Source organism: Phoxinus phoxinus (genome assembly GCF_949152265.1).
Source record: "Phoxinus phoxinus genome assembly, chromosome: 15".
NCBI lineage: Eukaryota > Metazoa > Chordata > Actinopteri > Cypriniformes > Leuciscidae > Phoxinus > Phoxinus phoxinus.
In genome coordinates, this window is record NC_136890.1 from 25,637,241 (window position 1) to 25,651,380 (window position 14,140).

The 14,140-nt window shown below is 37.1% G+C and overlaps 3 protein-coding genes across 5 annotated transcripts in view; 2 read left to right on the forward strand and 1 right to left on the reverse strand.

Annotated features, from left to right (window-relative positions):
* The first annotated feature begins 1,530 nt into the window (after nucleotides 1-1,530).
* LOC307012183 (uncharacterized protein) lies at nucleotides 1,531-3,961 on the forward strand. Of its 2 annotated transcripts, none has more exons than XM_079638562.1 (7): nucleotides 1,531-1,761; nucleotides 2,172-2,304; nucleotides 2,591-2,695; nucleotides 2,795-2,826; nucleotides 2,900-2,925; nucleotides 3,004-3,042; nucleotides 3,121-3,961. In XM_079638562.1, exons 2-7 carry the CDS (start codon nucleotides 2,223-2,225, stop codon nucleotides 3,329-3,331), a joined length of 495 nt encoding a protein of 164 aa, XP_079494688.1. In that variant the 5' UTR covers nucleotides 1,531-1,761; nucleotides 2,172-2,222; the 3' UTR covers nucleotides 3,332-3,961. The 2 variants fall into 2 exon arrangements, with proteins under 2 accessions (XP_079494688.1, XP_079494689.1); XM_079638563.1 differs by having other exon boundaries at nucleotides 1,533-2,088; nucleotides 3,121-3,867.
* Nucleotides 3,962-3,964: 3 nt separating this feature from the next.
* On the reverse strand, nucleotides 3,965-10,400 carry LOC307012182 (uncharacterized protein). The gene is made up of 8 exons (XM_079638561.1): nucleotides 9,804-10,400; nucleotides 9,618-9,653; nucleotides 8,559-8,876; nucleotides 8,170-8,481; nucleotides 7,781-8,095; nucleotides 6,348-6,497; nucleotides 6,199-6,254; nucleotides 3,965-5,089 (listed from the first exon to the last, which is right to left on the reverse strand). The coding sequence occupies exons 1-7, from the start codon at nucleotides 9,841-9,843 to the stop codon at nucleotides 6,217-6,219; spliced, it is 1,209 nt and encodes a 402-aa protein (XP_079494687.1). The 5' UTR covers nucleotides 9,844-10,400; the 3' UTR covers nucleotides 3,965-5,089; nucleotides 6,199-6,216.
* A 1,928-nt stretch (nucleotides 10,401-12,328) lies between these two features.
* Nucleotides 12,329-14,140, forward strand: part of prkcz (protein kinase C, zeta) — a 100,729-nt gene continuing 98,917 nt past the window's right edge. For both annotated transcript variants that reach the window (XM_079638565.1, XM_079638566.1), the window contains exon 1: nucleotides 12,329-12,998. In XM_079638565.1, coding sequence (XP_079494691.1) covers nucleotides 12,928-12,998 — 71 coding nt within the window. In that variant the 5' untranslated portion in view covers nucleotides 12,329-12,927. The remainder of the gene's footprint in view (nucleotides 12,999-14,140) is intronic.

Consider the following 14,140-nt stretch of genomic DNA (forward strand, 5'->3'; position numbering starts at 1 on the left):
GTCAACTCAAACTAACGCACGACCTCAACGTCATCGTTCTCAACCACACAAAAATTGATCGGAGAAAACTCAAGAATATACCACAAGAACAGATGTAGTACTGAAGGAAAATGAAAATTGAGGGGAAGTATGTAGAGGGCGGAGCCAGGCTAGAGTTTATGTTGTTACTTAGAAAATGTTTTAGTTTCACATAATATCTCTAGCCTATCTTAAAGTCTGCGTGAACCGGAAGTTGCAAACGACTTTTCTCAAGTGTTGTGACGCATTTCCGAGTGAAACGGAATATTGAACAGAGGGTTTACTTTAGCGCTCCTCCTCTCCATCTCTCGCCCATAGCAGAGTAACGGTTTGAGGGGAGTGGTTAAGCGTTTAAGCAACCCAAGCCGTCAAACCTATCAGAAAAAGAACCATTCCAGACCGGAAGTAACTTTTCAGACTTTGATTAAAGATAACCACGGCAAACTATTTTTTTCTGTGTATTAACTTGCACGGATTAATTGTTCACCACAAGACTAGTAATATCCACTAACAAAGTAAATAGGGTCAATTTTGATTCCATGCTGACTTTAAGCATGTCAGAGAATGCTTTAACAACAATGCTTAAAGAGAGTCTTAAACAGAGAGAATGCTTAAACATTGTAATGAATAATACCAGTTGTCATTTAACCTCATTCCCTAATAAGACAATGCTGCGTCTGAAATCGCATAGGCCTATAGGCCATAGTCAGGTACTTATTTTGAATAAAACATATGCTAAAAAGGATGTTCTTTATAGTATGAATGTGTGTAGTGTGAATGTAATCTGGAAGTAATACATTTGCCATGTTGCCATTATCATGTGACCTACCAACAGTTAAGTCGCATCACCTCCATTTACAAATCCTCTCCCGTGGCCGCATGCTTTTATATACGTCATATGGGATAGTAAAGTGTCCACCATATGCACACTTCAGAATATCACCGGAAGTTGGTATAGGCTACTACTAGTAGGTCACCTGGGTACATTTTGGCTACTCTTTTATGAGTACTGTGAATTTGGACAGACTTCTTTTGTCACAGAGATTTTTTTTTTGTCTACTATATTGTATGTAATAGACTATATGCGATTTCGGATGCAGCCAAAGTTAATAGATTGATAAATTGTTGTTGACTCATGGTCAGTACTGCCATCTTGTGGTAGTGCTAGTACATATTCCACAATTTAATGATCACTCTTTCATTACATTTTTGTAACCAAGAGCTTGTCTATTCAGGGTTGCTGTGTAACTTACAGTTGTATCTTATTGACTATAAAAATTATACACGCCATTTATTTAATCAAAAATCACATTTTCCTGCACATTTTTCTGAGTCTCCCTTAAAAATGTTATAATTAAAAAAAGAAAGAAATTATTAAAAAATAAACAAATAAATCATTTATTTAAAATCTATTAACTATTACAAAGGGGTTGCGGTTGAATTTAAATTTGATTGTATTATGTATAAATAATTTGATGCATTTCATAAATAAATCCACCAATCCATCCATCCATGTCATCCAATGAGTGTGGTCACAATTGGTTGGTTTGCGGAAGTGCGTCACATTGTTTACAATTCTAACGGATCTGACTTATTTGTAGTAGGCGACCGCGACCGCGTCCGCTACAGTATAACCACATATTCTTCAACGTGATTGAACAACCACAGTTGTTCTATTTAATCTGCTTAAGTATTATATCAGTGTGTCACATGTTCAAAGCGAGTCTGACTATTGCGAAGAAGGTTAGTGTGCAATTCATAACTTTAGATTTCACGTCACTGCCCAAAAATAGTCACGAGTCAAGCCAATGCAGATGCTATATATGGAATAATACATTTAGTACAAAATTAAGTATCTATTTTTTTAATGTATGATCTGAAAATAACATCGTTTAGGTTCATTTTAAGGTCTTTTGTTACCACTAACGTTTTCTAAACATGTAAAATGAAATACATTGTATTCACAATCATTGCAAAAATGCAACACTAACCCAACCGATGCAAAGTGGACATTAAATATATTGTAAGCACAAGATGCAAAACAATGTTTCAAATATAGTATCAGTCAAGGTAAATCAACTACCATCTCAATAAGGGTTTGTTGCCGCTGTTAGTAACATGAAGTAACTAATATTTCATTTTCGGTTTCACAGAAAAAGAAGTATTTCACATTGAACCCCAGCTACTGTCATTCAGTGTAAGTTATGACAATGTTGAGCAGTAAATCCAACGACGAGATCCGAGGTATGCTGGATGATTACGGAATAAAACACGGTCCTGTGGTCGGTAAGTTTAACTCTACGTGATTTAGTCACTGTATTCTGAATGGGATTGTTGCGGTCATTTAAATACTATTTGAATTAGTTTTATATTTTTCGTTTTCATTTTTATTGTAGTCAGTTTGTTTTTTATTGCTTTTAAATGTTGCTTTTGCAACTAGATGAAATGTTACTGTTTCAGTTAACGTTTATTTCATTTCAAGTTAGAAAAATATTAACAAAAATAGTTAACTATAAAACCTGGATTTTCTTTTCTTTTAAATGTCTTCATGCTGTTTTATTGTCTTCAACAGATTCCACCAGAGCCCTTTATGAGAAGAAGCTGAGAGAAGCCATGGTTAAACACAGAAGAACCCAACCTCAATCCGATAGGACATTTTACAGGGAGGAGGAGGAGGGTAATCCTTACAAGAAAATCAACACAAAACATGAATATGTATAGTTGTAATGTCATATCACACCACTGATTTGAACTGGTTATGCCTTTTCTTTTTCAGAGGAAGTCACCTACGTTCACCATCGCAGGCCTGTGAGTACTAACAACACTTATTAAAACTAATTTCATTGACATTCTGACTTATGTTTTTTATTTTTTTATTTAGCAACAATATGGTGATGTGAGCGACAGGTAAGGCATTCTGAAATGTGCTGCAGATTAAATCATGTTTTAAAATTGTGAAACTAACAAAAACCTTTTGTTTTTTAGAACGTGGTCCGATTATAGAGGGATGGACTACATAGATGAGTAAGATGGCTTTTATTATATCAGGGGAAACATCATTTTTATGAATTAATCTAAATGCATTAATTCTTCCTTTTGAAGGCCTGCTGTATATAGGACTCAAACTTACGGCAATACGTCACAAACAAGAAACGTGTCGCCGGAGCCTCAAATCCAGAAAACACCAGAGAAGAGTTCAACACACTTGGTCCCAGTTTGGCTACAGATATTAGTGTTTCTGATTATTTCTGGTCTTCTGTACTTAGTTTTTATTAATATGGAACCAGCAGAGCCTGTCAAAAGACTGACGTAACCTTTCCTTTAGTGAACCAATCAAACCGGTTACATTTTTAAAACGGCAAATACTCAATGCAGTAGGTGTTTAAGAAATAATTATTTAATTAACATTTTTCCGTGTATTTTAACTTCATAAATGTTGATTATTTTGTGTGATCATTTATCACAGTGATAGCCCAACACTGCTACTCTTTTGAGAATATAAAGGAAGTGGTTCTTACAGGATGCACCTGTTGAAGAATTATTTTAAAACGTATTGTTACTGGGTTAAGATGCAGTAACTGTCCATTTTACAGTACTGTATTTTTAGTCATTTCTTGGGCCTTTAATCATTTGGTATATCTAGAAAGCTTTTTGTATGAATTACTTAAACATTTTATAGACTAGTTACTGGATTTGGTGTTGTTGGTGTATTTTTCCATGCAATATGTCTGGAAGTATCACACTTGTATTTGGGACAGACTCTTGATTTGTGTGTATTTGAATACCCTGGAGCCACATTATATGAACGTCAGAATCAATGGTTTCTGATGTTATTTAAAAACAACAGTTTCATTAAAATGTACATTTTAGATGCATATAAAAATGTTCCATTATTTAACCTTTTTTTTATATATATATACAGTAAAAACACTACAGGCATGTCAAAAATTGTGATTTTTGTTTTTAATGGCAAAATAAAAGTAAAAATTTTCTTACATGTACCAAAAACTACAATACAAGAACCATTAATTCTCTGCAATGCAATACATGAATAACAGGAAGTGACCGTAGTGTTTTGTCACACACACTTTTATTATTTTTACTATACTATTGTTTTTGAGGGTACAAAACATGTATAAGTGTTTTAAACTAAAGTTGTTCATTTAAAATCTGTCAGCCTCTACCGATGACATTTAAAACCCTACATTTTGTTTTTCCTAGTTGCAAATGGAGTGTATATTCAATACTACTGTAGTGTTTGCAACTGTTTTCTTAGCTTTACTCAACATTAGTAGTGCTGCTTGTATGCCTATATTCCATTACTATTATTAATTATTGTTCCATAATATTTGTAAATACAGACATTATATTTTGCTGTACTACGTTAGAAAGAAATGAGGATTTGTTCTTTTGTTTGCTCAAGCATTACATCAGATCTAATGAATAATGAGTTCAGTAAGTTCACTTTCATTTCATTTCAATGAGAACATGAACAAACTAGGCAAACGTAGTGACCTAATGCGATAGAGGTTGGTCTTAGGGCTGTCTGTCCCTGTTCCCACCTGTGATTAACTAAAAATTATACACACATGATCTTTAAAAACAATTGTAGTAGAAAAAGCAATAAATACATTATTTTAAATTATAAAGCCCCTCAGAGAATACAAAGAAACGAAAGAAAAACAAATCCCCAAAACATTTCACAGTTTTACAGTCTTTACCTGCAATATGGGAAGACCTCAGGACGGGTCAGACATGGTACCTCTAAAAACTAAAAAGCCCTTTTAACCTTGTTAGTGCAACAGCTTGTGTTGTAATTTCACCTCTTCAAGTCTAGTGATCTCAGCATTTACTTATAAAAATCCTCCCGTCTCCAGTAACACCGAAAGAAATAACCTCCAACTAAATACAATCGAAATGTGTTTCTCTGTAACTGACAGAGAATGGCAGATAGTAAGAAATGGTGGTTTCTGTGGTTCTTGAAACTTAGATCTTCCCTTTGGTCTGGACATGCCACTGAAACGCCAACCTCAGATGGACCAAGTAACCCGTTTAGAGAAGCCTCTAGTTGCTGAAACAACAAAAAGACACAAAAATCAGCAAACGGAAGTTATTTCTTTATTGACTTTTCCATATCTGTTCATAAAACTATTTTTTTTCCCCCACTTGGTTCGATTGCCTGGTCCAAACTCGCTCTGGATTGTGTTCATATTATACATATACATGTATGCCACTTGCGTCTATCTGACACGAATGTACTGCAAATGACCGTGTGGGAGTCTATTTCTGCTGAAGGCAAGCAGAAATGAGTGAATGCTTGTCAAATGCTTGTCAGAAAAGTGAGTGAGAACACACACAAACACAATTTGATCAAATCATACGTCATTAATAGCGGTTTACTTCTGTGATTTAGTACAATCGTGTTCATATCAGTACGGTGTTCACATGAACCGTGAGGTGGACTTGGCCGGGTACAGTTAGCAGGTGCGCAACAGAATTCAGAAAACAGCCTTCACATCATCCTAACAAACCGACTAGTATGATTATAGGGGCTTTTACACCGGGTAGTTCTAGGACCTTAGTTATAAGAACTAGCCATCAGGGTGGTTCTCCGAGAATGTTAATGTTCCCCTAGCGCCATTTTCCTGGTTGCATTCGCAATGCCAGAAGGAATTCTGAAGTGGCATAAGCCGGCCGACAAAGACGTCATTCAACAACGTCAAGAACGGAGGACACCGTGATTAGAGCTGTGATTTTGTTGTGTGTCGTAGGATTCGTAATAACGGAGATGGAATGTACCATGGAAAGAGCAATAAGGAGGGCTAGGAGATCAAACAGGCAAAGGCCAGGTTAGACAGGTTAGACCCTACTCTGAAGTTGTAACTAAATTCGTTCCTAGTTCCTGAACACACCAAAAAGTGGGTACTTCCGCCATTATTTCTAGGAATTATAAAAAGTTTCCTCCGGTGCGAAAGCCCCTAATAACGTGCCCTAACCATGTGATGTGACATGTGCCCAGTGTTCAGTAATTCAAGTTCTTAGTGCCTGTTGGCTTTTTGGCACAAAAACTCAGATTAACATGAAAAAATTCAGATGTATCATTCACCGCCTTGTGTTATGCCTGATTAGGACAAAACGTTTTTCACAAAAAAACAAAACAGAAAAACAAACTCACATTACCTTCATTTTGAACTCCCGTTACTTGATTGTCAAGGCAATGTATGTGTTGTCAACACCTGTGTATATATATATATATATATATATAAAAAACTACTCAGTAAAAGAAACACAAATGATTGATTATTCTTTGAAATCACATAGTTACTCACAGGTCCTGCTCTCTCGCTCCAGTTCAGTGGGTTTCCTCACTCTCTTGCAGTACACTTTGGCAACAATCAGAATGGCACATGTTGCCACCACAAACGTCAGACCGGATACCAGCAAACTGATGACCACCGGGCTCATCACTGGATCAACTTCTGAGATTTGAATAGAACAGCAAACCAATTTAAGATGAGATGCATAAATGTCTTAAAAGTCACAATGAAATGGAAGTAGCTGCAGCTTTTTTCTTTAGTATTGTGACGTACATCTGAGTGTAACTGATTATCGAAAAAGACAAAATGCAGGACAATGACTTGATTCTACGCATCAGTTCTAGGTTAAAGGGGTCATATGATGCGATTTCTTGTTTTCCTTTTTCTTTAGTGTGTTATGTAGCTGTTAGTGCAAGTATAAGATCTGCAGTTACAAAGCTCAAAGTGTCAAACCTAAAGAGATATTCTTTATAAAAGTTAAGGCTCAGCCACGCCATCCTAAAACGCTTCATTTAAACACACAACCACAAATCTACGTCAGTGTGTGGGGGCAGAGTTTCATAACACCGCCCAAATGTATAAGCAAAGAAAGAAGGCGTGACTTTTATTCTCGCTGTATTATTGCCACCGGCACCGCCATGTCGTGGAGACACTGTGTTTTACGTTGCGAAAGCCAAACTACTTTGTTTGGCCTTCCAAAAGAGGACCCAACTAGAAAACAGTGGTTAAGCTTTACTTACAACACTGTTCCGGAACAGTACAACTAAAACTTTCGACTGTGTGCTGCGCATTTTTCGGAGGACAGTTTCTAGAACCTGGGAGAGACACCAGGTTCAGTTTTTAGAACCTGATTCTAAAAAGTGCGGCAATTCCATCTTCGCATGTACATTCTGGTGCTTCTGACTCACAGCCTGTAAGTATGTTTTCATATTTTAAGAATTTGCTACTGACTATTCAAATGCGAATTTTGAACAGTATAGAGTAGTGCTTACTTGTCGTTTCTACGATCACAAATGCAGACAGGGTTTGTGTAGAGCGGCGCGTAAAAAGACAGTATAAGTCATTATAATCGTTGGCCAATCAGAGCACGCCACACTTTTCAGAACGATGAGCTTTGTAAAAAAAGGCGGGGCATAGAGGAGCAACAACAATGTACAGTATGTGTAAAATAATTACTTTTTTAACCTAAAACAACGCAAACACATTGCATTAAACCAAATACACAAACAAAACACTTTTTAGAACCATCATATGACCCTTTTAAATATTAATAATAATATGTGGGTGAGATGATTGGAGAAGTCCAGCATTTGTGAAAAAAACATGCATTTAGAAAAAATAGATACGGTGAATTTTCAGTTCATTATGAATCACCCTTGGTGCTGATTCTGAACAGGCACTTTTAAAGATCCCAAGTCCACCTGGACTGGAACCACACAGCTCACCTCGAATAGAGATGGGTAAAGGCTGACTCTCCCTCGAGATAAATGTGCGCTCTCCAGTCTGGACCTTGTAGAGACAGCAGTAGTAGCCCTCATTATTGGACTGGGCATTGGAGAAGGTGAAGGTGACAGAGGGCGCGAGGGCTGGCAGAGAGTGCCGGACGGTCCCGTTGGGCCTGATGAGCCGCAGCTGAAAGGAGCCTCCGGGATACTGATGCTGAATGGAACAGGTGACATTGAAACTGTGGCCTCGGGTGACCCAACCTGGCCGGGCCTCAGGAGATGTGTTGTACCAGATTTGGGGAGTGTGAATCTCCACTGCGAAGAGAAAATAAAAGTTAGTCTGAGACCTTTAGCTGTCAATTTTAACGTCAGCAGCAGATGCGACTTACAGACTGTGATGTTGATGAAATTGCTGTGTGGAGAGTTTCCTGAGGGAGAGGTTCCCAGTTTGCTGTGTATCCTGTACAGACAGCTAAAGCTGCCCTGGTGGGAGTTTTCCAGGTCTGACAGGGTCAGATCCACCATCACTTGTCTGGGATCGGCTCGCTGGGTCACTAGTGGTGTGTCCACACCTCTTTTGTACAGATGGAAGTCAATGACGGACTGCCAGTACGGGGCAGTGCATTTAAAGTGAACGGCCTCTCCGGTCGAATAGGCATAGAAGCGTGACTGAATTGACAAGGTTGGAGCAGGAAGCTTTCCTAGACAGAGAAAGAAATATGAACAAATACGAACAAACACAGGCTTAAAAAAATTAATCTTCCAAAGTATCTTGTACCTGTACACTCCACTCCAGCATCCTCCGTGTGCATACACACACCATCATTGAGGGAACGTTCACAGAGATCCAGGGCAAACTCGTCACCCGAACATTTCACATTCCTCCACAGCACCTCTCCGGCGGCCCGTCCGAAACGAGCGCCACTCGGGATGTCCAACACGAAGCCGCAGTTGAGCTCTCTGCAAACCACTTCAGCATCCTTCAGATCCCAACCGTACTGGCACACGGTACCCCACTGATGCTCATAACGCACCTCCACTCTCCCCGAACATCGTTCACCCGGTCTGTCATTCACAAGTCTGGTGATCGGGATGTCTGTGGAAACAATGAGAATGAACCAGTGTTGTTATTGTTAACTGACACTAAAACCATACCGCTTCTGGTAATTGAAATTAAGCTGAAATTAAATAAACTACAAATATTAGATGAAAAACTAAAAAAAAAAAATTGGAATCTAAATTAAATAAATACATTTAAGTTGAAGAACTAAAATAATAATGAAAGCTAAATAGAAATACTGGAAAAAAGCTAATAAAAATATTAAAACAAACCAAAAGAAAAAAGAAATTCAAAATAAAAGCTAATATAAAATATGAATAGATAGATACTATAGTATGAATGTGAATTAATTTATATTTTAAGGTTGCTTAGAATAGGGCTTTCAAACTGGCATTCAGAAAAAAAATTATAGAAAACTAAACATAAAAAATACAGCTAAATTATAAAAAATAAATTGAAAATGTTTTTCAAATATCCTAAAGTTGGATAGATTTTTATTTTTTAGAATAAATAATAACTATAGGTTGTATAAATATAAAACAAATATTTTACAGGTATCCTTTTAGTAAAGTGTTTCGGCTTTTGTACAAAGACAAAATACTAAAAACTAATTTAAAAAAAATTCTCACGGTCTAAATGAGTCTCTATACATAAAAAATATATATCTGCAATTATATTTTAGGAGAGGGATCATCATATTTGGGAGTTAGGAAGTTAGTATTATATAATAATTGGAAAATCCCTTCTGTAGACAACATTATAAAGCCAATAACTTACCAAAGGCATGGACATCTTCAACAGCAACATTGCATCCTGATAAAGAACAAAAAAGTATGATATAATATGATTGACATATTCATTTTAAAATTCTGTTCGCATGAATCAGAATGTTTGCAGCTGCTGCCAGTGTTCAGGTCTTCTTTAATAATTTATTATAAAACCAAAATATTGTATTTTACTAACCAAGCATTAACGTTACCAAGCCCAGGAGAATCCTCGACATTTTAGATTTCCCATGTAACGCAAGTGCCAGGGTTCATTTACTAACTAACTAAATATCCCCGTCAGTGTCCGCAACCCAAAAGCTGACGGTTCCGGTGTAAGGAGGACCAGGAGCAAGTTGATGCATAGCACTTCAGTCTACTTAGCTAACGTTAGCTGGCTAACTAGCTCCTCTGAATGCCTAAACTGTTTCTGTTCACCACAATGCGATTGATACAGTTACATTATCCACCATAACCCAGGCTTCAGAACATAATACTCGATAATAGCAAACAGCAAACAACAATTCAGAGTCAGACAGCTACCTGTAGGACTGGGCGGCTAATATGCTAAAGCTGCCCTAAATTAAAAATAGTTATTTGTAGAGCGAGACACTAAAGAAACACTGATGTATTTACAAGGGATAACCGCGTAAATCTGTGTTCAGTAACGCTTCGTGAGTTGGTGTTCTCCGCGCGTTCGGTATCCCCACGAATAGCGTCATAATGCAGAGTAGACTGGCGCCGTCCGATTCGTTAATTAATTGCTTTGGTGAGTCGAATCTTTTGAACGAACCCTTCCGAACAGACTGAATCAACAGAATAAAACGACTCAGAAAAGCATTTGCTGTGAAGCTAGGGTTTGACTGATGGTGCGAAAGGTTACTTTTGTTTTGATTGTATGTTACTTTCCACCATACACACACGAAACAGAGTTTGTTTTAATAATTAAATTACATCCATAATTTAAATATCAAAATGTTTTTTTTCACCTGACCAGATATGTAAATTGTTGTTAATGTAAATACAAAAAATTAGTTTCTAAATGACTAATCCTCGTAAGCGAAATAATGGCAAATCTGAAACAAACGACACATTAAATAACATTAAACAGCCGTATTAATAAACAACAGTTATTGGATTAATGCCACGCCAGAGAATGTCAGGACTACGTGATGACGTATGTCGGACGCACACGAATCACTGAATCGTATTTTTAACAGATTCGTTTGAATGAACTGTTCAGAACAGATTTGCGGAAACGAGTCAGACGTCCCATCAGTAATTAAGACGAGGACAGAGTGTAGACTACTGTAGATGTTTTTCTGATCTACAACGTTGCTGTCTGTGCACAAAAACGCTCGACCACGCTGATTTGCCTCAGGGCTTAAAACAAATTTAGGTTTAGAGGTGGGAAAATAACACATTTGGAGACACCATTTAATGACAACATAAATATAACCATCACCCTGCTATGAGACCTACAATACAGCAATTTAATGTATCCACCACTTTAATCTAATTTCGGAGTGTAATTTTTTTTAATGCCATGTTATTTTTCAATCATATGTATTTGTTATTTTTTCCTGTTCATATTTAAGTATTATTAAATACATTTTCCGTTTTTATAGTACTGTTGATAATTATAATACCACCCAGTAGTATTAGCTGCCTGGAGCATCAGGACCAGAATTTATATACATTTTTTTTAATCCGACATCTTCATAAAAGCAGTTTGTGGCGACACCAAGGGGATAAAGTGAGCATTACAACACAATCCATCCATCCATTCTCTAAACCGCTTATCCTCTGTAGAGCCGCGGCTACCCTTAACCAACCATAAACAACACATTTGTTACAGTATTTATTAATCATCGTTAAGGTTAGTTAATAAAAATACAATTGTTTATTGTTAGTTCATGTTAGCTCAGGTCCATTAAATAGTAATAGCAGATACGACTATGATTTAATAATGTATTAATATATGCTTGAAATTCACATTAACTAAGATTAATAAATATTTGTATAATATTTGTATTTAATAAATATAATAAGTATTTTTCATTGCTAGTTAATGTTAACTATTAGCAAATATTTACAAATAGAACCTTTTTGTAAAGTGTTACCCATGCACCTGATGTCAAGACAAAACTAAAGCAGAAAGTTTAATTTCAAATGAAACATATTTATTAAATATAATTAAATCATTACTGAAAAATAATGGTTTCTGATTTAATTCCCTTAGGTTGTCTTTACAAATTTCAACCTCAAGGTGGGAGTCAAACAAGACTTTAGTTTAGAGTTTGTAGGATGATAAATCACCTTTGGTGTCATGATGCAATGTTTGTGAACGACGTCTGATTTCAGATAGTGCTTCGGTCAATGGCTTTTAAACTGGAAACATGAGTTAAACTTGTCCCTTGTTTATTAGCCTACTTGTTTGCACTTTAAAAAAATATAATAATCAAAATATTAAACTTTTCGATCATTTAACATAACACGTGACGTGTGGGTGACCCCGCCCTTACCTGCAGTCTGTTGAATGATTTTTTAGTCAAGATAAAAATAAATAAAAAATCAGTGCATCTTTAATATTGACCAAACCATGTTTATTCTACTATGTATAGCCAAATTGGTATGCCTGCATCTTTCTCGAGAGTTCAGGAGTAGTTTTCAACCCATTCACGTGCATCATTCTGAAGACAACCGTTTCTCACCGACCTACTTCTGTTTAATTGGATAAGCATTCAGTCTCTACAGAGTGTGTGTGTGAGAGAGAGAGAGAGAGAGAGAGAGAGAGAGAGAGAGAGAGAGAGAGAGAGACCGGCTGGACCCACACTGTGCAAACCGTTATCCACCTGCAAATATTGCGTTCATGGAATCTGCACATTCCTCGCTGACGTCACGGCGGATCGAGGAATGGAACAGTCGCCGCGCGAAACACGCTGTCGTGCTGTTGTGATGTTATGAAGTGCACTTTGGAATATTTCCTCGCGACACGGAATGTCCCACGGAAGCGCAAGTGAACAACAGGTGGATTCCGAGGCCAATCCAGCACTGGAAGTAGCCATACTTCTGTGTCTCTCCGCCCCTTGCTATGAGTAACCATAGCAAAGACACCGTAAATTCAGCGTACCGGAAAGAAGCTGAATAACGCGCTCGCGATGTGGATCATTTCAACGTTGACGCGACACTGGGAGCGTTAAGATTGACCACTGACACAGTTCATTCGGAATTATGACACTTTACATCTGATATCGTCTTTTAATAGACAGAGGCTGTGTGTTTCTGTCCCAAGGGAGTGTTTGTATACTTTTGGAGTTATAATGCCTGTCAGTAACGGATCGGTGATGGATTTGCCGTCGGAATACGTGAAAATAAAGGCGCATTACGGAGGGTGAGTGTTGTAAACTTTCACAGGTTAATGGTTAAAGTCGGCCTGCTGTTCAGTGGCGTCAAAGGTTGGAATATGTCCGGGTTTTGGCAGATTAATGCAAGCAGAACTTCCTCCCACACCTGGAAAACTTTGACACCTTGAATGTTTTGATATTTCTTTCAACTTAAGATTAGTTTGATTGACTTTTAACATATATATTTAGTTATTTTGGAGACGTTGTTAGCTGTGACAGTTTACAACAGTGCAATACAGTATAGAAAACACCCAGGCCTTTTTATGCCAATTAAGAAATGAGAAAATACTCTTATTAAACTCTTAAATATGAAATGCAAATGATTTCTAACGGTAAACTCAGTTCTGCTAATTAAAAAGTGTTACATATATAGAATTAATGAACAATATATTTGAAAACTATCATTAAAAGTATGAAGACTTTTATTTTACTTGAAGCATGTTACCATCTAATTGGTGCCGCCATATTGACATCACATGACCACCACCAGCCATGCCATGCAATTGACCAAAGTTGGTATGTTTTTGACCAGCTAAAAGTGAACAGTAACTTACTGAGTGCATTTTTCAGTATGAAATAGTGTTGTGGGCTGAAGGTTGTGCTCATATTGCCACTTGTTGCTCAGAACACCTCTACTGTATGCTGTTGCATACATCTATTATTAGGATTTTATTATTATTGTAAAAGACAAGTTTAGTGTTGACAATTCAATCACCTTCAAACATTTTTGATTCTGCTGGTTGCTTGAGAGATCGTTTGAAGAGGTGAAGTCAGATCAGTGTTATTCCACCAGCTTAGCTTGAACTGAAGTAATATTAGTGACATGACTTGAATTGGCTGCATTGGTTCTGACCCCCGCTGTGTCTTCTGTCATTAAACAATCAAGAATTGTTTACTGTTTCCAACTTGTAATTATTCTCCTCAGGCTTTAAAATCTAGGCTTTATATTTTGATTTAATGCTTTTGGCTAAAAGTGCCATGATGTAGGCGGTCAGGAGAGAGTGAGATAACACAAGCACGCACTGTCTACATACATCATTGTGAATCATTGTTATTAATCACATCATCACTCAGCAGCTTCAGTGCACAGAGGGTGATATCACCCGGGTTTTAGTCAACAATGTGAATG